Source organism: Neodiprion lecontei, chromosome 2 (assembly GCF_021901455.1).
Source record: "Neodiprion lecontei isolate iyNeoLeco1 chromosome 2, iyNeoLeco1.1, whole genome shotgun sequence".
NCBI classification, from domain to species: domain Eukaryota; kingdom Metazoa; phylum Arthropoda; class Insecta; order Hymenoptera; family Diprionidae; genus Neodiprion; species Neodiprion lecontei.
The window spans coordinates 5,692,284-5,719,042 of record NC_060261.1 but is presented as its reverse complement, the minus strand read 5'-3'; the positions used below and the strand labels follow the sequence as shown (position 1 = coordinate 5,719,042).

The window sequence follows — 26,759 nt, the reverse complement described above, 5'->3', positions numbered from 1 at the left end:
TTGTTACGGTTTACAGAATTTCAAACGGTTCGAAAATTGCGAAATAACGGTTTTTTTTCCGCTATCAGCACGAATCGTTACGATAACTTTACTAACTTGTGAGTATGAAGTTAGTTACGTTACCGTAACGATGCATGTTTAGGAAAAGTCGTTACTTCGTATCATTGGGAATGTCTGAAACTTAGTAAACATGGATAAACAATTACATCCATCCTCTTATTTTGAGAAACCGACTACTCGAAAGTTGTTCTAAAATTGCCCACTAACGATTTTTTCCCTGATGTTTCGTTACGTTAACGCCACTAACTTCAACGTGACATCCTTGATTAAAAAAATTCGGGGGTATGTGCGCAATTCTAAAATCGAATTACTTACAACACCACGTATATATATATATAATATATTTTAATTTAATATCTTCAAAAAAGGTCTCTCGTCATTTTATGACAAATGTCTATTCTTTCAAAAGTTATTTAAGGACCTTAAATAAATTTTCAACGAGTGAATTTATCAGAAAATAATAAGAGACCTTTTTCCCCGTGTTCATTCTATGGAAAATAGAAAAGTGCGACGCGCAACCTCTTAATGTTAACATTAAAATTTCAAATTTTAACAGGCGTATCTTTATACCTAAATGGAACTATTGAAACTGTTTGGAGGGAAAAAAGAAAAATTTCAAACACCCTAATATATATATATATATGTACAGAGTGAGTCAATTGAAACTCCGAGAATGGGAGGAGCTTATATAGTTGATGAATTAGGTCGTGTCCCTCAGCCAATCAAGAGTTTCGATTGACTCACACTGTACATGCGACATAAGTCTGTCTTAATTCTAACGCGGCAGGTAGAAACGCGTGTATCAATTTTTAAACATCCTGGAGCGCATTGTCAATATTACACAGGCAACTTCCTATAACAGGCAAGGCCCCTAGATAGGGTGACAAAAATTATTACACAACGGGGCCTTGCTGCCTCCTCATGCGGAGCTGCACGGCACGTGTTTGCTTGCGGTATATTCTCTGCGCTCTCTTCCGTATAACGCGAGCCGCCGGTGCTGGCAGCAAATCGACGGTATATCACATTATCTATTCAGAACCGGTGACGTATTACTTCCTATTCATACTTGCGCGACGTTTTTTCCATCCATTTTTTCTTTTTTTTTTTTTTTTTTTACCCTCTTCTCTCATTCCAATTTTCGCATACATAAGTACGTGTATCGCCTATGTGATAAATAGTACCTTTTATATTTTTACGTTTAATATACCTCCGGTATTCGGTTATTCAATTGTCGTTTTCAAAATATCTCTGCAAAGGTTTCAAACGCGATCCCGTTATAGCAGAAGAGTAAACTATTTTTCACTTGTATCTTTCGGCATTATTAATCCATCGATTTTTTTATATTTATTTTATTCGTAATCTAAACTAAATTCTAGGATAAAGAAAGAAGGGAAACGACAACACCGAATTACGAAAGTTTCGAGCCGACAACATCTTTTTTGTATCAGCGATATGAAATATGTTTTAAAAACGTATGTTAAAAATAATTCACACTAAACGCGGGGGTAAATGTTAACATGTGTATTATCGTTGTGTACCTTGTATAATTTGTACAATGTTAGGGTGTTTTAGAAAAAAAATTGGCGATTTTCCACCGTAGCACTCTCTTTAAAGTAAAGTTTTTTCAAGATAAAAGAAAGATTCTGTGAAAATATGAGCGCTCTACGTTATCCGGGAGATCGCGCTCAGTTGATTTATCACTTTTATGCATTTATTTAAATTGATGAAGTATCGTGAATAATTTCTTACTTATTGCTTACATCAATCGTAATATCAATTTAGGTCACTAAGAAGACCCACACTTGTAATATCAAGCCTTCGTTTTATGTTTGACAAGCGTATCTGACGACTTTTTCATTATTAATTTAATCTCATAAAGTAGTTTTAATTTAACACGAAGTTTTAATTTAGGAGCATAAGATTGACGGACGATATATCGTTGCGTTGTGGATCGTGATGTTTGGGTTGAATATAAATTTCGAGAAAGAAGTAATAATTGAAGTGCTGCTACGAATTCAAAAAAATGTGAAAAGAAAGTGTAAAATCACACGATCGCGATCTTCCACATTTAACGCAGAACGCTCATCTTTTCACAGAATCTTTCATTTGATATAAACAAACTTTCAAGAGGGTGCTATGGTGGAAAATCGAAAATTATTTTTTTTCCGAAACACCCTAATATTATACACTTTAATTCATACATGAACGGTTATAATTTTCACACGGGCTTAAATTACCTATTTTTGAGGTAAAAATAAGAGGATATGCGAAAATAACCGAACACGTTTGAACATCATTTGATGAATTTTTAGCTGTATAAACGAAGATAGAAAATACGTGATAGGTAAAGATCCTGTTGTATTAACTAATCATTATCACACGTATTTCGAGCCTCCAGGCGTTGCCCGTGATAGGAAAAAAATGATCCAACCATATCAAAGTTAGCAACGTTAACGCAACGAAATATCGAAACTAAAATCATTGTTCTGAAAATTTCCAACGACTTTAAGGTAGTTTAATTTACGACATCCGAATACACTTTGCTTTTTAAAAATATATCACTCAATTTTAGACGATCCTACACAGTTACGAATGATTTGTTCCTAAAAAGGAATCGTTGCATTAACGTTAAGAACAATTCACTCTCTTAGGATCGAAACGGTGCTGAGGCACACCGAGTTTCGCCGCGTTGCACGCCCGTGGACCACCTACCACCTCCTCTTGGAGATCAAGGTCGTTCTTCGTTGGGTAAACGTCCTCAAAACGCCTTGAGTACTCGGCTATACCTACCATACCTTTACTGATACCTGTGTACGCTTCTCGATGTTGCAACTTCGTCGTCGCCGCTGCTTCTTCTTCCCACACGATGCTCGTTCGTTCGTTCGTTGCCTCTAAGCTGAATTCCATCGTAACCACGTAGATCTATCCGTACGTATCTAAAAGTATGGGTAACCCGGATATCGCACATTCCGTGTATAACGCCGTCCGACGCGTCTGTCGAGGAAATAATTTCTCAGCAACAACTGTCCGAGGGAAGAGGGTGAAAAACGAGAAAAACAATTTCGCTACAGTTGGAAAGTTTGACCAGAAACGAAATTTTCGATAGTCGGGATTGGGGAATTTATCAATACCTATCGTAAATCGTATTACGTGGATCTTTTGGAAAATGTAGCGTATTCTGCTCTCGCGGATTTCATTCCCTCGTTGATTATATTTTTAATTTCTTTTCATTCTTCCTTTTATGTCTAAAATTCTTTTTTTCACTGTACCAATTATACAGTGTATTGTAAAGTATGATAAGGTATAAAGCTCTTACAGCGACTGTAAAGGCTGGATGTTGAAATTTCAAGTTGTTTTGTAAACATGGTTTTGAAATTGAAATTTCGAAACCACCATTTTTTCATACACAATGTATTGTATGTATGAATATATATCGATCGTTTCTTGCTGCTTCCTTAATTTTACAATTCAATGGAGCCCTTCTTTCCAAAACTTTATTTCTCATTATACGACGTGAATTGTTCATTTCGTCGTCGTACAGACGGTCGTATGGCATTGAAACAGCAGTGCGAAGTCCTGCAACTGTTTTTTTTTTTTTTTCTTTTTTTTATCCTACAAGTACATTTATACACCATACGGGGTGCTGGATGGATTAGGAGACACTTGATACGCCCGTATAAGGCAGCCAGACGTTGATGGTGCGGGGTTGAAGTTCCGAATTTGAAAAGCTTCGAAAACGCCTAATTCCGAATTATTTTGCGGCGAAACTTGAAGTAAAGAAATCGAACTTTGAAGAAACGACAAAGTTTCGAATGGTCGGAAACTCATTCGGAATTTTGATGTTTCAGATTTTCATATTTTCGGCATTTTATCCTTTCGGAACTTTACAAATTCGGAATTTCAACCCCGATTTAATAACGCTTGTCTTCTTATAAGCACAGTACGGATGTTTTCATCCCCGTTAATAATAATATCTCGTGTATATACCACGTGTCCGTTAACGCGTGCAGTAAACGGGCGGAAGTAGACGACGTTCGTTCATCATCCCGCAGGTGTGACACTTCTTACGTTACTCGATCGCCGTGACCAAACACACTTTCATGCACGTAGTGTCAAGTTATACGGGTGCTGCTGTTGTAGCACGTGTACGTCAGCTCGTTGATCGCCAAATCGAGATTATCGTAATTACACATTCATCGCAATATATGTATACGATATTGTATTTCACATTACATGTATGTAGAAGAAGCGGGAAGTAAATATGTTGCGTGGGTGTAACGATTACGATACCGCTCAAGTATGATAATGAGATGCCGATAGAAACTGGTATACCTGTAATAGAAAAAAAGTGAAACCGCCGCGCAAAATCCTCGGGAGAAAGAAAGCAAGAGCGATGAAGAACCTCAAGTCGATCCCCCTCCCTCCCCGCCATCATCGCCGCCCACCGCGGAAAGTTGAAACGATTTAACGCGGTCTGTCGTAGCTTCAAAGGTGGGCGACTTACGGCGACATCGGTTAACTGCGATCCGATCCTCGTATAAATAAAACATCTATATATACATATACATGCATACGGGCAGCCTACGTATATGGATTTATGTTGTACGAAATTCTTTCTCTCTCCGCGCGTGTGTCCAAATACATATTTTAATGTTATGTACATATACGTGGGTGGGAATCACTGGGATATTTCCCGTTTAAGTTATATAAATTCAAATTAAACGAACGAAAAGAACTGCGAGAAGAAGATGTGAAAAATAACTCTTTTTATACCCGTTGATAGCAAGTATAGGTATATTATTTATACATACGTATGATCCTCACCGTCGGCGAATTTTTTTTTTTTTTTTTTTTCATTTTTGAGCATGGTGTAGCGTCAAAAAAAAAAAAAAAAAAACACCAACATCCGTCACCGGGTTTGATTTTTAATGCTCTGAAAAATATGAAAACCCAAGTTTCGAATGAATATAGTCGTAATCGATTGGGTGTAATTTTTTTCAAGAATTCTTTGTTAAAGAACGAAAAGTTTGAGTCCAAGCTGGAAGTGGGAGAGCTTTTGGGTTAGAAGCTACAGGCGAAACGAGTACGCTAACAGTGAGAAAAAACGTATGAAATATAAATTTGTAGAAGATTTAATTTATACAGGGTGTCAGGCGCCCGGGAATTCCTGGAGAACCGGGAATTATACGGGAATTCGAAAGTGCTCTTGAAAATGCGTGAAATATTGGGGAATTTCATATAGCAATCGGGAATTTTTTCATCCAATTGAACTTGCGTAAAATTTCGTCCTAGGTCTAATCATGAGAGCTCTTACTCAACTCATTTCACATTAAAATCGTATCTTCGAAATATTATATCATAATTCAATCTACTATAGTTATATTATTAAGAAATATAATTCTTCGCGGCAATGCGAAGAATTTATTCTTTTTTCGCGTCAATATCCTCACCACATCTCATATACCTGCAACTACCGTAGATACATGTCTTAAGCAGGGCATAGGGATGTTTAACCCTTTTTTGGGGGGGGATTCAACTGATTCGGAAATTTATATTCATCGACGAGCATATTATTTACAATAAGTATCATGCGCATTTAAAGATTACTATTTAAAACGAATAATATTCTGTCGTTATACAGCTGAAAATAATGTTACGAATGTTCAGGAATTTTTATGGACACCCTGTTTACAGTTGTATTTCCTTGTTTCATCTCTATCTCTTCTGGTCACCGAACACTATCTTGAAAGAAATATGAAGCTCAAGCTAGCAGCCAGAGTTATTAGTCAAATATGTCAAACTTTTTCGAAATAGAAAAATGCAGTTCAGTTTTACCATTACAATTCTATAAAAGTATGGAGGGTTCAAGGTATTTCACGAAATTAAAAAATTTTTGAACTTCACTACCTTATTCCATTGGAACATTTGGCTACTAAAAAATGGTAGTATAATAATCGATTCTACCGGACGTGATTTGTCCTGAAAAAATTTGCAGTAGCCTTTTAGATTCCCTCCCTGCAGCAGGTGATGGGGGATTGGATTGACCTTAATTTCGCTATTCTTTCCATCTATCACCCCGTGCGCCACTTTTGTATCACGGCCTGCACAATCATGCAGCGAGTTTACAACAACCGCATGTAGGCTTTGTAAACTCTGTACCCATAAAGTAACACTGATCGAGTTCCTCCGCTGCGTTGCTGCCGTTGCTGCTGCTGCGGAGACTCAATATTATCTATATACCGGAGAAAGGGTCTCCTTGGTACAAGTTTAACAGTGTAGAGCCGTAAAGAAAGGCGTGTACACCTCTAGGTGTGTTACATGCACATACCTATACGGTTACGCTCTCACAGCTGCAGAAGAAACGTTGGAGGTACTTATTTATTCATGGTGTTATATCGGTATCGAAATTCGATGATAACACAGCTTACGATCAGGAATGAATTCAGTTCATTGTCAAGCACGACGGATTTTATTACTTGGACGATGTATTTTATATACCTCGTGGACGAATGGGGCAGAGGTTTAATACCTATAGCTAGAAGGAAACAGAGAGAGAGAAGTTGAAAAGAAAAAGGAAGGATACGCGGTAATACGAAAAGATGGTTCGAAATACCCGGAAATGAAAACGCTGTAATAAATTCAGCAAGAAATTCTTCCGATGATGTTTCACACGGGATTATAATTTGAATTAAAACTGCATGGGGCACACATACCACTGCATCGAGTTTGTTTCCAATGCGCAGGGTTACAATATATACCACATATGTATATGTGTGTAAATGTCACGTGATCGAGGAGAAACTGCTCGACATATATACACTCGAATGTATAATCTAATCCATGTTATATCTATGTACACATACCTCGAGCGAGAGATGGAAGAAGAAGACCGTGAGGTCCAAACGAGGATGGGATGCGGTAGAAGGTATTTTGCTTCCATTCCCGTTCCCCTCGTCGGTGCTGCTGCAGGATGGATCATTCAGTCAGCTATTCCTCCTCCTCCTCCTACTCCTCCTCATCGAGTTCCTCTGCAACGGCAGAGATATACCTGTATAGGTGTAATGTATTATAATACCGATCGCGCGGGCTGCGAAGCATGCGATGGAGGCGCAGACGACTGGTCCATGCAGCAGCTCATCGACCCACTCAAACGAGGAGGAGAAGGAGAGAGGAAGGAGTCAGGCAAACTCCTGATCGCTGCCTACTCTTCCTTGATTCCTCTCCTCCGCTCCTGCTATCCGTCCGTCTGCCTCAGATGGTTTTGCTCAAGAGCTCTTACGGACACGTAGTGTTGTTGACGACGTCTCGACGACGATCATCCTCGAGTGACGAAACCTGCCTAGATCACATTGGTGTACAGAAGAGAAGAAGAGAGGCTTTCTCCGACTTGCGAAGATGCTCGGCTGCATCACTTAGGTGGGAAGAAGGAGGAAGAAGAAGATGCCGGTACAGCGGCAGCAACGTCGAGGGCAAAAGCAAAGCGCAACAGTACCAGTAACAGGAGGAACGGCGGCCCCCACGTCGTCGGAGAGAGTGGCCAAGCGACTTGCCACCACCACGAACCACCACCACCACCACCACCATCGCCGTCCGTCCGTCCGTCCACAACAACGAATCCACGAATTCACCGAGAGTGTGTAACCAGCCACGAGCACGAGCCGCACGGGTTCCACCGTAATCACGAGAGGAGGAAGAAACGGACTCGCTCCAGTGTCGCTGGCTTAACCGTCTATAGTTTTCGGTTTAGTGCTCCGGGGCTTCGATCCCTCGGACCTTTTACATTCCGGCTTGTGATCGGTCCTTCTGCCGCACGGTAACAGAGCTTGTTATCGCGCGAGTGTGCGTTTTTCTTTTTCTTCTTTCTTTCTCTTTTTACTTGTGTATATAAAGATAGTGATGAATGTCAACAAGTGTCGTTCAAACAAGTTTTGTTATTACAAGATTGACGTGCTGGTGGCGGTGCTGGTGGTGGTGATTGTGGCGGTGCGGAAAGAAGAGGAAAAAATAACGCGAAATCGTGCAGTGTCGACAAGGAGGAGGTGTGAACTGCAAAAGTAGTGGTACGCATAGGAACGAGTCGAGCTTTTCTGCCTTCGTCGATTGTACTTCGCAGTCCTGTTACACTCCGAACCGTTGATACGATACTCCGACGATCGGATATCGGACTCTGTACCGCGTTATACCCGGGCCGAGTCGAGCTGAGTCGGCGAAGGGCGGAGAGTCAGAGAGAGGAGGGAGGGAAGAAGAGGAAAAAGGAGGAGGCAAGTCGAGGAGAGAAGAGTATCGAAGCGTATAACGTGTGGGGCCTCCGCTGGAATGCGGTATTGAAGGATACAGCCTAGGGGTGGTGGGCAGCAGGCGGGACAGCCATCGCGGGTGTGTTCATGAGGCCTCTGTCGTTCGAGAACCTTAGGAGGCTGGTGGGCCGGGGTAAAGACAGGGACGAGCCGTCGTTCAAGCGGAGCGAGTCCTTCAAGAGGATATCGATACGCAAGAGCTACTTGGACCGGGGTAAAAGGCGTCAAAAGCTTCAGCAGAAGAATGCCGCGGAGAAGAAGGCTGCAGCCGCCGTTGAAGAGCAGCAACAACCGCTCCTGAAGCTCGAAGATGCCGAGCCCAAGGTGTCCGCATCATCTCGCGACGGCACCGTCATCGGCTACGGCGAATGGCTTCACGGGGTCAGAGCGACGTCGGCTCAGGACGCCGGTCCGGAGTCGAGGAACTCCATCAGCGTCGACCTCGTCAACGGCTTTGAGGTTCTTAAGCTCGAGAAATCTCCCGTCGTTGGAAGACGCGCGACTCGCACGGGCAATAGTACGGAATGTCTGCAGATCCCCAAAGAGAAGACTACCTCGGATCAGACCTCGCAAGTCATTGCCGATCAGCAGACGACGACGACGACGACGATGACGGTGGCTGGAGTTTCGCCCAGCGTTAGCATCAGTCTAGGCAGGATATGGAGGGACGGTATACCTGTCTCGAATTTGGGGCCTCATCATTCGCTCGACAGTTGCATCAACCAGCAACGGAAGCCCCAACCGACTGTTGCTAGGACCGTTTCCGCACCGGAAAAATGCCATGTTAGTGTAAGGGAGGATGCTGCTGAAACCGACACAGCTAATCAGGGCTTCGGATTCTCCCTGTCGATATCGCGGTTGGCCGCGTTCAGGAGGTCGAGGAATGGCTTCTTTAGGAAAAAGACCACCTGCCCGAAACCAGCTCTCAGCGTAAGCCCCGATGGTTACTTCAAGCGTACTTCGTCACCGCGGAAATCAGCCTCGTCGGTTAAACAACGAAAGGGGCGGAGATCGTCTGGGCGAAAATTCGAACAGACTAAAAACGCAGCCGCTGGTGTTGCTGCTTCAGGATCAATCCGCACTCGGAGAAACGACTCGGCGGTTTCCAATCCTGATCGATCGCTTAGTCCCGTATGGTTCGTTCCTCCGGAACGCAGGCGGTCTAGGAGGCAGAGACGCGTCTGGAGGGAGGTTCGATGTCTACCCTCCACACCGGGGACCGAAAACCACATCGATGATACGGCATCTAATCACTCGGACGAATTCGACGATCAGAAGCTACTCTTGTCCGGTGACTTTAATCAGAGACCATGGTCCGAGGGTAACGAGTCGAAGTCTGTCGGGCGCACGGCTTCGCCTTCTGGCTCCTCCTCGCCATCTTATTCGTCCGCATCAGGTCGGCGTAACAACTACTCGGGTCTCGTTGTTAAGATCAGCGATTTCAACGAGGACAAACTCGTCTCGGCCGAACTCAGGGTCTCCGGTGCTCTGGCGAAACGGCCAAGCTGGCGTCCTGATATCACCAACAATTATTTCGCCACTAGAAATTTTGCAGACTTCATACACCGCGAGGGACACGAACCTGAGGATGAACAGAACAGTTCGGACTGTTTACCGATCTACCGGTGCAAGGCCCAGTCACATTGTCGAGCGATCAGGCGACGACGCGATTCTCACAATCGACGGTCCTGCTGCTGCTATTGTACCAGTGAAAGTGACTCCGAGGTTAACGCTGCTGCCGTTGATACCGCTGCTGGGAATATCGTCGATCGGGCATCGCCTTGTTTGGTCATCGGTTCAGATGATAAAAATCGGTCGAAAATACGACGTGGTACGCCGACCGCCGATCAGAGACACCACAATCATCAACAACGGCGAAGACCCCTCAGACGGAGGTCTCAGCTTCAACGGACTCGGGCTAGCGGACAACCCGTTTATCTCGTTAGAAAATGCTCATCTCTCAGACGAAGACCCGCCAGTCGTGAGTGTAGCAGTTCTTTTTCGTAGTTGTTGATTGACGACTGCGTGTCGTCGGTGTACGCAGGGTTCGTTCCTTCGCGGTTTGATCAGAGCTTGTCGCATGGAGGGAAAATTTCAAGTGTTCCACGTTAAGTACTTTGGATTAAATAACGTCAACTCCTTAACGAAGTAGTAGAAGTAGACCATTGACCAAAAAAGGTGAATAATGAAGGCGGAGTATTTCAATGGGAATATATCGACGTGTCGTACTTCAACAGATTGGCGTGAATTCTGCCAATTCCCTGAGTTGGAGCGTTGAAATTCTCTGTTAAAGAATCTGTTGAAGTACGACTCCTCGATCGTCGATGTCTGGCGCGTCGATTGAAGTAAATACAATCCAAGGGTATCGACGTAAATCAGTTCAAATTTTCTCTCCGTTTATAGACACTGCCGTTTAATGAGCAAGAAGACAGGAACGTTAGTGTAACGGTGCATGTTTAGGAAAAATCGTTACTTTGCACCCTTAGGAATGTGTGAAGTTTAGTAAACATGATAAACAAAACTAACTCTTTTATAGTTTGTAAAGCCAACTCCTTGAAGTCGTTCTTAAATTGCGCGACTATGATTATTTTATCTGATGTTTCGTTATGTTAACGGTACTAACTTCACCTTCATATCATTTATGGATTTATTGAAACTGCAGATCGTCCTACGATCATTACAACCTGCGTGACGTTATGTACACTTTTTGATGGTAAAAATATAAATGGCCTTATCTTTGGTGGATATGCGGTTTCGGCACCAAAATATATTCCTATTTATCAAATTCGTAAATGACATAAGTTCGTATACGCCAGTTTTGTATTTTCTTCGTAAACGATGCGAAAACCTTCTAAACATATAAATTTCTATTCCTCAAAAAACGGCGTCGAACTTAGCCAATTTTATTCTTTCGCAAACGCTTTAAAAACATTTGATACGGAAAGATTCGTCGATTTCGGTAATAATGTTTAAAATTTTTTACTTTCTCTCAAAAAATTATATCAAACGTAAATGTACGGGGTCGTATTTAGGCACATTCGACCTTACACCATTATAGCGAACCTGATTAATTTTCATAAAGTTCGCGATGAAGGGTCATAATCGACAGTACCTACGACCTTTCACCGTTAATTGATATCCATTTTTCAATTCCAATGTTTTTTTAATGCACAAAGCAGATAAAAATACGCGTTTTTAACCTTACGCGTGGTGAAAGGTCGTATAACAGTCCATACGTCCCTACACTATCGGACACGCGATATTGTACCTATAACTCACAAGGCGAAGGTTCGTTCAACCGAAACTCGCCGCAAGAATTGAGCGAGCACATCACGGTCGAGTGAAGAATCGGGTAAACATTCTCGTGGTTTTATATACTGTATATACGCGATCGTTATCATACCTACTACTCTCGTAATCTGTGTCACAACGCTTCGCTAAGCGTTCACCAGATCGTGAAACTGGTTTTCAATTATTCTCACCAGAATCCGCAGAATTTGACGCCCCGCGTCTCAAGTCGTCCTTATCGGCTTCCAAGACTCTCCAGGGTATCTAGTAGCGTAAAAGCTTGCGTTGCTCTTTTACTCCGGACTGCAAAAAAGTTTATTCTTACGGAACACTTTCTTGTCGTTACTGATGCGGCATCGTCGTGTAATGCCGACTTTGGTGCTCGGAAGTTTTTTTGTTATCGTCTTATATTTTTTGTTTATTCCCCCTTCGAATGACGGAGAAACGAGATGCCGTTGCTTAATCGTGAGAAACTATTCGTTGTTGTTAGACCGTTTGATCGATTTCACCTACAAAACGATACGATATTCGCTAACGTTTTGTAACGCAAAAATTTGTTACAACTTCGTTAGTTATAAAAAAGAAAAACGTGTCGTGCGTTATTTAGTTTTGTTTTGTTCGATTCACACTTTGCTTTTCATATATATATATATGTATGTATGTATATATCAGGAACAACGTATTTACGATTTCTTAAAAAAATTTTAGAAACCGTGCAGAGACTTTCAGGTCGGAATATTGGATAAATTGGAGTTTTAGAAAGTTGAAGTAAAGCAACGTGCCGAGTGCATTTATTATATCATTAACCACGTGATGCGTAGAGAGATAAGAAACTTTTCAACGTTTCCACTGAATAAATAATACATATACACACATAGGTAGAAAACAAGGCTGTAGGTTTAGGGCAATGTTAACTCACGTGATATTACGGAGAATTTTTCAATTTATGCGAAACATATTGAGAGGATTGATTAAACTTGCGCAGGATTAAAGTTAGAAATTCTTATGGTATAAAAATTCATCTGGCTCGTCTGGTTAAATTAAACCAATTTTATACCAACGACGGCTAATTGATAGACTAATTAATAATTATTCCTTGACATGGTGAAAGGTTAAATTACTTTATGCTTTTATCCTGTAAGCTTTCAAGTTTCACTTACAACGACAGATCGCATCAGATTTCCGGAAGATACAAAAACTGTTCAATATTCGAACTTTCCATTTTTTTAATGTACGGTATAATCTTTACACTTGACTTGATTCGTTGATCCTTTTTACGACGTTTGAAAAAAATAATAACGGCGTTTCGAAAACGCAATTTATGCATCATCATATTTGTGCGAATGAAAAGGTTGGTAAAAAATCATGGTATTTTGCCCTGTATCCAATGAAAATCCGTCGTTGTTCAGACGTGCAAACTTCTCGTTCTCTATAATCTGCGACGACGACGATGATGATGATGATGCGATGATTACAGCACGATCACGATGAAAGACGATGTGGGCTGCAAGAAAGGCCAACGACCCGGTTATTCTTCTAATTATTCTTCTCTCCGTCTAAAGAATACTCTCGGCGATGCAAAACGGCGTGATGCAGGAGAATTTTTCTATTGGTAGAAATTAGGGCGAGAAAAATACCCGTAATAAACCACTTCAACTTCCGTTTAACTTCGTAAAATCCTGCACAAACGCTGGCAAACGAAACCACCGTCTCGTCGTCGTATTCTTCAAATGCAACGTGCATCGTTTTAGACGAGACATTGCAGGTCTCGATTATTACTACCGATGCGGATTTTCGACGCGTTTCTGCGTTCCTCCTGCAGTTTTCATCCTGCACTTATATACGTGCAATTTTCTCACAGCGTGTTACCGTTTCAACGGTTTACATCCGTAGAAATTTTACTCACCATCCGCAGTCCGTTATGCACCGATATATGCTAATACGAAAGACAGATGGATAGGTATTCGCACGAAGGTATTCCACGCCAACTTGACAGATGATTTTTCACCACCGTTTTTGATTTCGTTTATAATTTTTTACACGATTGTCCTAAATCCGAATAGCACTACTGATTTATTTTCAATTTTTAACTCCAACTGTTTTTTCCTTTTTTTTTTTTTTTTTCAACTTTTAAGAATCAAAACAGAATTACATTTTTGATATTTTCCAAAAGATTCTCAGAAATTATTCGATCAAAGATGATCATTTGAGGCCAAATCCGGAGGTATCCCAGAAAAATTCAGAAATTTTTATTTTACACTTCAGGAATATTTACTTCCGGATTTGGCATCAACTGATTGTTTCTGATCGAAGAGTTTTTGGGAATTTGAATATAATAACGGTTGGAGAGAAAAAAGTGATATAATTCAGGAATGCTATTAAGAGTTGGGACAATCGTATGAAAAATTATTAACAAAATAAGAAATGGCAAGGTAAAATCATTTGTCGAGTTAGCGTGGAATATGTACCTCGCCTATAAATTGCATGTACTTCATACCCATTACTCCATGTAATCTCTCTCTATCTCTCCCTTTCTGAGCTGTATAATTTATAACGACCCTACCGAGATTGACACTATTTCAGCCTGACACACATATTTATCTTATAATTCCCTGTCACTGTAGTTTAGTAATCACGCAGAGGACGATGATCCTCATGCTTCTCTCCTCGTTTAGTCCAGTCAAGTAGGTCTGAATTAAAAATATTCGGGATATGGCTGCGTTTTCGTGTCTAGGGGTTTTCGACCCTTAGGAATTCAAATCTGAAGTCATTTTTGAGCTGCACAACCGGCGTTTTAAGAAAACAGCTAAATTTGACGTTTTTTGCGTTTTCCTCAATCACTGCTATCGATGGATGAAAAATGACTTGACCATCGTGTAGGACGGGAAATTCTACATAGAATTATGTCTTCGTATGTCGGAAACGGCGTCGGATTAACATATTGATAAGAATGAAATTCTACTTATCGACGGCATCTAGGGAATTTTGGTGAAATAATTTCTGTTTTCTTAATTTGTTAAGACGATTCAATTTCCGACATACGAGGACATAATTCGATGTAGAATTTTCCTCTTTACACGATGGTTAAGTCATTTTTCATTGATCGATAGCAGTTCTCGGAAAAAAACGAAAAAAAACGTTAAATCTTGCTGTTTTATCGAAACGCCGTCGAAAACCCTGTACACATAAATGCAGCTACGTCTCGAATATCTTTAATTCAGACCCAATTTGACTGGACTACGTTGGCACCCGTTCTTCTTTATCCTCCTCACTCAAAATCGCGAGAGAGAAATCGCGAGGAAAGGAAGAAGCGCGCATTAAACATTTAATGGATGCTAATTTTTCTTTTCTTTATTCTCTCTGTCGCAGGGGACATTACGCAAAAAGGATATGAGAAAAAGAGGACGCGGCTGCTCCAGCAGTACACCTCCAAACAGCAGGGTAAGTCCTACAGATTATCGGCATGACGAGAAAGGATCGCAAATAGTTATACTAAATTTTACTCACATTACCAAAGGAATTGAAAGAAACTTATTCATCCGCTACATTTCATATTTTTATTACCTCCATGGCTATCATCATAACATTCTGAAAATTATTTATAGTTATAATATCTCGTGGAAAAGCGAATTGACTCTTTTTATTCCACATGTCTTGATTTTTTTTTTTTTATTCGAGACGCACAAAATACGAAATATTTTATCTATTAATATCTATAATATTATCTATAATTTTATGAACGTTTTTTAACAATCGCGTTCCATTCTGTTTTTATTTTCTTTTCTCCTCTTCCGAGTCCACACCAATTCGCTTTTGCACAAGAGGTGATTATTATCAACTCGTAGCAAATGTGAAAATTGAATAATTGCGTATAACAGCCGTATACTTACACCTTGTTCCCTCGTCACAATTCTCACACAGATAATTAAATAATTACACGAGAATATATTCGCCTTGGATTCCCTTTTCTGCATAATAATGTACCTACATACATATAAAAAGAGTTTTCTCTACGCGTTTATACATTACATACATACATGTATACCCATTTATATATTTATTATTATATCCACTTTACATAAAACTTTTTTTTTTATGCAATATGTGATAAACGATAACACCTACATACATATATATATAACATTCAAACTGTATATTACACATATATATATATATGTATACTTAGTTATAGGCGGGCGAGCCGAGGCGAAGTTAACACGCGAAACGAACAATGGCAGATCTCTCGATCAGTGAGAAAAAAAAAGTGAAAACGCATTTATATTAATAACGCGGTGTAGTTATATTATTAATTTATGCATAAAGTATTATTATTATTACATATTATATGTGAATAGTTTTATTTCAATGTACTTGAGGTTTGAAAATAATTTACTACATTTTTTCCTACTGTGGAATTGCGAAATTCCTATCGTTACTATAAATTATATCTAAACAAAAACAGAAAAGAGAAAAGAAAAAAATTTACTCAACGCTGATTATTTTTCACACCTAATTGTTTTATACGTTACACTCGTTTTTTTTTTTTTTTTTTTTTTTTTAAATATTTATAGTGTATAATAACGGTTGATATTTCTCTTCATCTTTTACACTTTTTTTTTTACACACGCAGCAGCTGCATATCACATATTTTATATATACATGTATAATCGCAAACCGTATTGTAGTGTAATAATCTACGAACATATTCATCTGTTTTTAACTCGATTTCGTTAATTCATTCATACACGAGTTGATTATCTAATATGTAAACACATTTATAATATCACATACATGGGTACAAGTATTTTTCAATAACACATTGTTATTTCATTCGCACGCCATATTTATACAAGCAAACTCTTCATGCTGCTTTAGCCTTGAAATTCAACATACACTATATTTATATAGTGGAAAAAAGTATGCACACATTATATTATCATATTACAGTAATTGACAAGTAGAAAGTTGGCTTTATACCTGTGTAACATTTTATCGTTTACGGTATGTTTACTGCGTATATTTTATATACCTACCTTATACGTTTTTGCCGCAGCAGATTCATTTTATACTGTTTTGCAATCGTCCGTAGAACGTAGATTAGGTAGTTTATTATTACATGCGTAGTTAGTGTATGCAGTGTAAATTGACCAACAAAACCCTGACAAACGCATTTTAGCAAGAGAAAAATATATAATAAAAAATCCGTTTCAACACGGGTAATAGTCAGCTTAAAGTGTTCTTACACAGTCTACATTTTGTATGATTTGAATACGAGCAAAAAATTTGCACAGATCCTTATATATATCAGATATTTGTAAAACGTGTGTATAATGGTTTCAAATTCAATTTGCATGAGAAAATTTCGAACTTTGCATCAGCAGCTGATCCTGTGGAATCTGCATGTATAACAATTGCGGTGCGGTACATGAGATTGTGAACAGTGGAGTAATTTGAATAAATAATTCAATATGTAGTGCACATTATAAATACAACCGCATATCAATGTATAATGTTCAATCGGTATGGTAGTTTAACCCTCTCGGCTATACAAGCGGTAAATGTGTGCTAAAACGTATAACGAAGTTGTCGCAGATGTAGTCGCGTCGAGATACCGAAACATTAAAAAGGAAAAGATCCTTCTTCGGAATTTGATAAGACAACTTGATTTTTGCGGCAATCATAAAGTATTAGAATAATTAGATTTATGTATTAGATTTATGTCCTTGAAGAAAAAAAATAAATAAATCAGGTCCTGAGATTAAATTTACAATAAACCTGAGAATCAATCCTGAAAGTAGATACGTCCCACCTTCGAGGATTCTAGAGAAAGGTTTGTGGCTTGGCTAAGTGTCGGTAACGGAATCTGTACCGAGAAGCCTGCTTTACCTATCTACCAGCGTCTCGGGAATGATGTCAAAATTCTTTTTTCTCAACACAGTGCGCGCGTCACGTTGAGCATTTCAAAGCAATGAAAATAAGAAATGAATTCGCTACTGCTGAAGAAAATCCGTCGTACTTTACGAACTGTCTTCTAAAACATATCTGCCATTGTCCGGTTCGCGTGTAGAGCGAACGTAAAAACGACGAAGCGTCGTTCATTATTCACTGATGAATGAGAAAAATTATCGCAAACCCATACTGTCACACCTATCCATATTTCTATTCGTGCCTTTCGCGTGCGGCTCTCGCAGGGATTGGTGGAGTCGGTGTCGGTGTTGGTGTTGGTGTTGGTGGAGGTGGAGGTGCGGATGGTGGCGGTGGTGCAGGCAACGCCGTCGTTGGGGTTGTTGGCCCTGCCGAAAGAGGCGGCAGTGGCGGAACCGGATATGCCGGAGGCGGTGGAGGCGGCGGAGGTGGAGGCGGACGCCCCCAACCACGCGCCCGTCGCACTCAGCGTCGCGTCACACACTCGGAGAAACGCTATCACTCAGGTAGCTGGTATTCTCTCTCTCTCTTTCTCTGTCGCCACCTTTCTCCCTCGTTTCCCTCGCTTATGAATTCGCTCCCTTTCTTGTCTGCATATATGTACAATGTATATACCTAATACATGTTAGGTATCACATCATAATTTCTCAAATAGTGTCTTCACCGTGCACTGTTGTTTTACGTAGGTACACTTTGGGACAACGAATCTGAGACGACATATTTTTTACACTAGACAGTTACGTTGGCGACACAGTGAAACCTACAGCGCCACCGTCGGCCGAGCGCGAAACAAACTCAATCTCAATAAACTTAACATAACCCATGACCGTCGAATCTAAACTTAGAATAGAATACGTGTCAATTCAACAAGTCATTATCCCCGCGGTATTCTAAGGTTAGATTCGGCGGTCATGGGTTATGTTACGTGTATTGAGATTGAGTTTGTTTCGCGCTCGGCCGACGGTGGCGCTGTAGGTTTCACTGTGTTGCCAACGTAACTGTCTAGTGGAAAAAATTATCAGCCTCAGATTCATTGTCCCCAAGTGTACATTTATATGGGTATATTGATGATTATATATTATGTGGATCGTTTCTCCGGCTTTCGGTAAGATTTTTCGAAACGGAAAAATTTTGCGTCGCGGATCAGCACATTTGTATTAATAATATATGGATATACCCGTAACATTGTATATTATACCTATATACCTATAGCTTTGTCGTGATCGGCTTTAATTTATCATACACGCGGTTGTCGCTTCGGTTTGTGTGTGTTCTTTCTCTCTCTCTTTTTCTCTCTCGTCCTCACCCCTCTTTCTCTTTCTCTTCTTCAGCCTTTTTCTCGCTATATTATTATAGTTGAAATTTCCTCGATTTTCAAACCTCCTATGTCGGTTTAGGCATAAAATTAATCGCTGCAGGTAGGTTTTTACTATTGAAACGCGTATAACGTAACTTGTAGTATGATGTTAATTCCGAGGGGAATTTCACTTCTTACGATTAATGATTAAAAGATTACGTCTTCTGGCTGGTATACCTCCGTCACCCGTATAATGCTGTTTCAATCGCATTCTAAATCACCTCGAATCACTTGAAATTTCATTTGAGAACAAGATACCTAATTCCGATATTAGGGGTCAGAGAAAAGCAATTAAAAAAAAACTAGAGTGAATCACCCCTCGGTAGCTGGTATATATGTACGTTCGTGTAATATATTACACGTATTAAAGGCGTGTTGTTATTACTGTTAATGTTATCATAATTGCATTGTAGTTTTCCATTTTTCTTATTTCCATTTCAATATTTTATTCTATACATAAACAACAATGCGTAGTTACACATCGTAGCGAGTGTAGCTCATAGTGTAAGTCGTCGTTTTATCGCCTACGCGTATATACGTGCATGGGTAACCACATACACTAATATGTCACGGATTATGATACATGTGTGTACAAAAAATTCTCCGAAACCCTTTTGGTCCAATGAGAACATCATAGAAAAAAAAAATTGTTAAAATCCAAACGGGTGCGGTACATGGGCTGCTAATTTGACGTGGAATGCCCCATATACATACATATACTTGCATTACAGTTTCTCACTGAGCGCACAGTGCAGGATAGGACCGAACATGTATAGGCCATATTGCTGTATGTACAATATACATACTGTTGTAAGTATGAAATTACGGTCAATCACTCGTTGATTGCTACAACAGCGTGGCTGCTAAGACGGCGTTTAATTTATACGTAATGGAGAGTTCAGCGCTATTTAATGTCTTTGAATGTAATGTATACAGGCAAATGTAAGTGTATGTATTGTATGTATACATACATATATATATATATATATATATATATATATATATATATATATATATATATATATATACATATGCATTTAGTTAGAAAAAAAAAACGAAGTAATATTTTCTGTGCAATACAAATACATATAATATTAGATATCCGTTTCTCTTTTTCGAACTTCTTATTCGTCTTGAAACATAGTTAATTTTTCTGTACCGCGAACTAGTTTTATGTAGATAAATCAAGGGTTTAGCCACCGAAGCATTCATTGTTGTCATCCGTTACTGTAATCATTTTGCAAATAAACGTCTGTAATCCAACAGTCATTTTTTTTTTTAAATTGTAGTCATTTGCCACCATATCGTAGTCATTGTGATTACAGTAATGACGAAATCTTCAAAACCTCGATGATGTGAAATTTAAAAATCGTCCAAATAAGAGATTTATTCGTTCCTCGTTTTTTGAAAAACAATAAAAAAAAATATTGTAACAGAGAATGCTGTTAATCTTCCCGTCTCGCTGCTCGTTTTCAGCTAGGCGAAAAGAGTATGCACTGCACGTACTTTGGTATACATTATTTAACTCGTGAAAAAAAAAATTACCGACGATTACAGACGATTACATATGATTGCTTTTTATTTTCATTTACTTTCCTTTATCGCGGTAGTCATGAAATTTGTCCGCAGTCATATGTAATCAGATTTTTATACTTAAAAGGGGAAATCTTTTGCGATCTTGAAAAATTTTCCGTAATCTCTGTAGAGTCTGCAATCACTGTGTCACTTTTTTCCGAGTGGCCAACCCCTTGGTTGTAAATGTGGAAAACTAATCGTGAGAAATGAAAAATTTTTCCTTGTATTGTAATAAATTCTTGTCAAATTTAATTGAAAAATGACGAGAACAAATTGGGACGGAAATTTGTCGTCTTCCCGATAAACCCAGCTCAATATTACTCATGTACGTGTGCGTTTTTATTTCTTCAAATTTTTTTCAATTTTTAACCAACGTTGTTAGTTTTTCATCTATTGTATTGTATACGTATACGTAAATGTCGTGTAAAATGAGAAATAATCAACTCGTCACGGTTGTTTTAATGTATGTGTGCAGCACATATAATGAGTCACGTAGCGATGCCGTCATAGCGATTCCAATTAATCGCAGTTCCTTCAACTCTGTCGTAATACAAATATACGTGTGCAATGTATGCGCGTACGTCCTTTTTTCTCTTCTCACTTTGTCCGTTTGTTTTTCGTATTTTCACCGTTATTGTCGATTTTACTTTTTTTTTTTTTTTTCTTTTTCTCTACTTTTTCCACAATTCATTATAAAAAAAAAAAAAAAAAAAAAATAGGGAGTAAAATCAGGGGAAAGGGAAAGGCTGCAAAAATAGTGCCGAAGTGTGAAATTTTTTTTCCCCGATTCGGATGCGGCTGATTAACTTCCGTTCGGTCGGTTTTTTTTTTCTTTATTTTTTGTTGCTGTTCTTTTTTTTTTCTCTATTCTTCCGCAACTCGTTTTACCTGCGATCAGAGACATATATTGTATACAGGGCGCATTCGAGTGCAAAGCGAATTTCAAATTATTGCAAATTGCGAATTGACACCCTGCGTTTGTATATTGCATGTATAATATATACGTTTACGGTCGACTTGCTCTGCTGCGTAACGGTATATTATTATACACGCTTTGAATAGATAATAATGTACATACATGTGTATACATATATATGTATATGCACATACTTGATGATATATATCTATTTATACACAATTTAGAAATAAGTTTAAAAGTAAGGAAATATGTTTCTTCACGTAGGCGTAGCTTTCTTCGAATTTTATTATCACACGGGGAACAAATTTGTCACGCTTTGTACGCGCAATTTCTGTGCAACGGTATCAAGTTTTCACATTATATTGTAATACGCTTCAACCTTGATGCATGTATAAGGGGGAAAAAAAAAACAGCTAGAAGAACAAACTTGACGCTGACGGGGGAGTAGAAAAAAAAATTAAAAAAAAAAAAAATTAAAAACGAACAGACGGCATAACGTGTCATAGAGAGATCCTGTTATTTTCACTCTGTAATACAGATATGCTACTGCAGAGTGATTTACAAACAGATCAGATGTTATGTTAAAACATACACGTTTATATTAGAATGTTTGAGAAAAAAATAATTTACCATTTTCCACCCCGACACCCTTCAAAACTGTTTTGTTCAGGTTAAAGGAAAGAATCTGTGAAAAGATGAGCTTTCCATCTTATTTTTCACTTTTCTTTATTGTATTATTTTATATTTACGTTTATCGCGTTTGGTTATTTATTATCTTATCTGAGAAATCCGACTTTCAAAAACTAGGAAAAGTTGTACAAAGTATTTTCCAATGTAACTTCCTGAAATTCCCTCCTCATCCTTCTTCTCCCACTTCTCCTCCCGTAGCTTGCCTCTTTCCTTTATTTGTCACGTTTATATTCGTGGTATTGAAGTAAATGTTAATCCATGTCACGTCACGCGTCATATCCATGCATCCTACGTTCCGTGTTACACGTTGATTATCATCGGTACAGTTCGCATCGATGCAGACAATAAGCTCCGTTAAAAATGTGAATTAATGTATTACTTTACCTAATAATATACATATATATATATATGTATATGTGTGTGCGTGTGTGTATCCGCGAAAACATTTTTCATCGACGATTATAAAAAGGGATTATTGCAACTAACAGGATTATAAATGTTCTACGTATCTCGAAAGAAGAGAGGTAAGGAAATAAATTAATCTTATTGAGCCAATTTTTTTTTTCTCTCTCATCCAAAAACCAGTTACGTCAAGTTTCCCATATCCGTTATTTTTTACTCTCACTATATTTTGTAATTCCCGGCTAAGCTTTTCTCTTTTTCACGTGCGTAGTCTCGATTGAAAAAAAGAAAAATAATCAAAAGAACAATATTCACAAACAGAAATTCATTTCTGTAAATCGTATTGAAGATAAAATATATAATTATAAACGATTTGGGACTGAGTTCGTAAGATATATCGTATAACGGATAAAAGGTTTGCCGAAAAACTTGACGCGCCGTGCTTTTTTTTTTCTACTTTCTTTTTTCCTCCGGAGTTATAAGAAAAATAAGAAATACAAGAGAAATGTAATGACTGTGTAACAATAATGATGCAACGATACGACTTCCTTCTTAGAATTTTGTCATATCATTATTATATTTGAGAATAACGATACATATTTACATCCCATGCATTATACACACGCACACACACACACACATTATATGCGTTTATAATACCTACCTTATATACTTAATCACTTACTTACTTACATCCGTTTCGTTACGAAAAGCTACAGGATGTCGAGGGAAAGTTTTCAGACATTTTCTTATGTACGAGAGGAGTAAAATCTTGAAAGTAAAGCTGCTGCAGATGTTTATATACTATATATATATATGTATCTATATGTGCATATGTATATGTATATGCGTGACGAATATTGTGAGAGGATACAATTTCTTATCTCATTATGCCTACTGTACAATTTCTAGGATGGTAAAACAAGCGCGCGCCTAAGTGCGTAGAAAATTGTTCTCATTTGACCCTGATTCTCCGAATAAGGCACACCTAACTATTTGGTCATAGATCTTACCGATATGTTATCCGGGTGTCCATTATGTGTTTCTTTTACCGATAGAACGGCCGTATAATTTATCCGGAATTCCAAAAAAAAAAGAAAGGAAGATAGTGTCAACAAAATGTATTTTACATTACAGTATACCGGAATAATCTCTTGAAATTTGAAAATCAAACGCGCATGCGCGAGTTTTATCGGCTGTCAAACTGTTTCTGCCGGCGATGCAGTTGATACGAATTTTCGAGGTTAGAATATCAAATAATTGAGGCGGTCACTCGGAAAGGTTTGGGAAGCATTTGTTATCGGGTCGGAAAGTTGATTCTTCGAAGAACGGTCGGGATTTAACGCTTAAGCTCTTTGAAAATTCAAACGTAGACATTTTGCGTAGGTTGGCCCGCCTGAATCGCAAACAAGATTTCGCCGACCAATGAGATTTAATTATTTGGCGCATGCGCGGTTGATTTCCATGTTTCAAGATATTGTCCCGGTATACAATATTACATATAAGGTTAATAATGTAACAAATATCGTCAACTTTTATTCTAAACTAAAGTTTCAAATGAAACGCTGTATAAAGTATGAGTATCGTGTGTATCACGAATTTTCCCACAATTATTGTGATTCTTAATTTTTGTAATCTCAGTTTCGAAACTGCTTATCTTTACCGATAAATAGAAGTCCTGGAATTGTATCGATGTGTTTTTTTTTTTTTAGAAACGTGCGGGAAATCTTACTGCACTCGGTAAATTTATTTTTATCTTTTTTTTTTTTTACCGCCGACGTCACTTAAGAATCGAATAATAATCACACCGGCTGACCGAGGGTGTGGATTACTCATAACGTACGGTGCATTCCACGTTTATAATCGGCACGATTGTAAAACAGTGACTCATACAAAGTACAACAATTCATACATTTTTTCAACTAAATGTAGCCCTGTAATGAAATTTGTATATTTCATTTTTTTAATTTATCTGCACTAATTCTCAGAAATATTCTTACAATTAGATTGTGAGACTAATGAAACGTATGCTTTTACAGAAATTCGAGAAACTAAGATCTTCTTGATTAATAGAAAAAAAAAAATAAATAAAAAAATATTCACCAAATTCGAAACGCGCTGTCGAGTGATTTTCCTGCAAAGTTTTTCTCAAGTCAGATCGATTACAACCGGAATGCTCCATTTCGTTTCTCCCCGGCTAATCAGCAGGGTGTTTTTTCAACACCAACTTCCTCCGGCTATTTCGCTCCTACCCCAGCAGATATTCGGCTCTCTCTCCATTAGCGGATTGGCCATGAATAGAATAATAGAGGCGCAGACTAGGATGCTAATCGATCCTCACCTCGGTATCAAAATACGGATGAAAACTGCGAATTGCTTAGTTAAACTCACCCGCCATTCACGCTTATTGTAGATTAAATTGGCGCGGCGATATTTCCGGGAAAACGAGGAATAGTCAGGGAATTTCGTCTATCGAGGAATGTCAAGGAAAAGTTGGGGAATTATGATGAAACATGCAAAAAAGCGTAAGTTTTTTTTTTTTCTTTTTTTTTTTTATAAATAGTTTTCAAACTTCAGCTATAATGCTTCGTAAATTCAGTTAAATTGATTTTCGGTAATCGTATTTTGCGATTTGTAATTATTTACGAGATTAGACGAGTAAAGTTGGGGAATTTTATGTGAAAAAAATGTTAGTCACATTGTAAATGCGATCGCAATTTGTTTCTTTTTATTTTTCTTTTTAGATTGTACGACACTTTCGATAATTATTCGATAATTATATAAATCGCAGCTTGTGCGATTTGAAATTAGCTATTTGGCCAGTCAAACGTAACTTTTTTTCAATTTTTATACAACAACCGCCTGAGCAGTTGAATTCGATTCTTCAACACGGTTTCTTGTTTCTTTCGTTCTTTCCTCAATTTTTTTTTTATTCTCTACTTTTCGTTCACCTTTGGCGGCATAAGAAAAGTATTGTTTACTGTCTCAAATCACTTTCTCTAATTTCAACGAATCCTTACGTTTCTAAACGTTTAATTCGAACCTCCGGTTATACCGGAAATGAATCGATTTTCAAAGTTTTACCGATAAATTTATAAATTTTCCTTCTTATCATTTTCTCCGAGTAAACGATTATATTTTTCCCAGTTTTTTTCATTTACAAATATTCTGTTTTTCAGAATGTTTATTTTTTCCAACTTTCTCATTCAAAACTTTTTCATTTGGCTGCCAAGTCCTGTCGGTTTAAGATTTTTCTCTCGATCATTTTCAAGATCGTCGCAGAAGTTTTTCGGACAGATCGACAGGCTTTTTTTTTTCTCTCTTTTTCTTTCACGGCGATGAAAAGTATCGGGAAAAAAACTGGTTTTCCGCCTTTATTCTATAATCGGTAACATTGTCCGATAATTTTGCAGTTGGCTTATGCAGGCCGCGCAATTATCGCACTGACTGCAATACGGTAGGTATTACATAGCGGGAAATCGTTCAGAGAATAGAAATTCAATATAAGTAAGTAGAGATTCAACAAAAAGTTGCTATACCTGTATACAGCTATCCCGTACCGTATACCATGTATAGTGCGTGCACGCGTGTTTAAAGCGTAATCGTTTAACAACTGCGGGCTGCGGTCAGAAGAATAATTTACAACCCGGTGTCAATTCCTTTCGACAAACTATACCTGCATATTGTGTATGTATATGTATATGGGGCATTCCACGAAGTATCGATCAAACTCGGAAATCGATATTTCCGATTTCATCCGAACCTTTTTCTGCGAAAGTACTGGTCGAAAAACAACTCTTTGATTTTTTTTTTCCAAGTTTTCAATCATTCGTGTTCGAGATTAGTCTGAAAAAATTTGGGAACTTCCAGGAAAATATGAGAAAATTTTTTCGCATCCCGGAAGTAATTTTTGAAATTTTTCAACCTTCGCTGTGATGAATGTAAAATTTTGTAATATTTTCTAAGAATTTTTTTTTTTCAAAAAATCACCTCTTTGTTTTCTGACCAGTACTTTCGAAAAAAAAAATATTAAATGAAATCGGAAATATCAATTTCCGATCTCGATCGATACTTCGTAAAATGCTTCATATACATTGTAACAACTTTTATTTTTTTTATACATAGTATTGAACGCTTTTAAAAAAATTATACTTACCTCTATTCTCGTTTATTCGTTTTATTCTGAATTCAGGCTGCGAGTATTAATAATATTCAACAACCTTGCTTGACAAGTATACGTATAACG

At 38.3% G+C, this 26,759-nt stretch overlaps 1 protein-coding gene across 10 annotated transcripts in view; it reads left to right on the top strand.

Moving 5' to 3' along the window:
* LOC107223804 (disco-interacting protein 2) overlaps window positions 1-26,759 on the top strand; it is a 44,234-nt gene that overhangs the window by 2,323 nt on the left and 15,152 nt on the right. For 3 of the 10 annotated variants that reach the window (XM_046732603.1, XM_046732602.1, XM_046732601.1), the window contains exons 1-3: window positions 8,747-10,338; window positions 15,015-15,086; window positions 17,837-18,076. In XM_046732603.1, the coding sequence (XP_046588559.1) occupies window positions 8,967-10,338; window positions 15,015-15,086; window positions 17,837-18,076 (1,684 nt within the window). In that variant the 5' untranslated portion in view covers window positions 8,747-8,966. Of the gene's footprint in view, window positions 1-8,746; window positions 10,339-15,014; window positions 15,087-17,836; window positions 18,077-26,759 lie in introns of those variants that run through there. The other 7 variants (XM_046732610.1, XM_046732609.1, XM_046732606.1 and 4 more) reach the window with 3 other exon arrangements.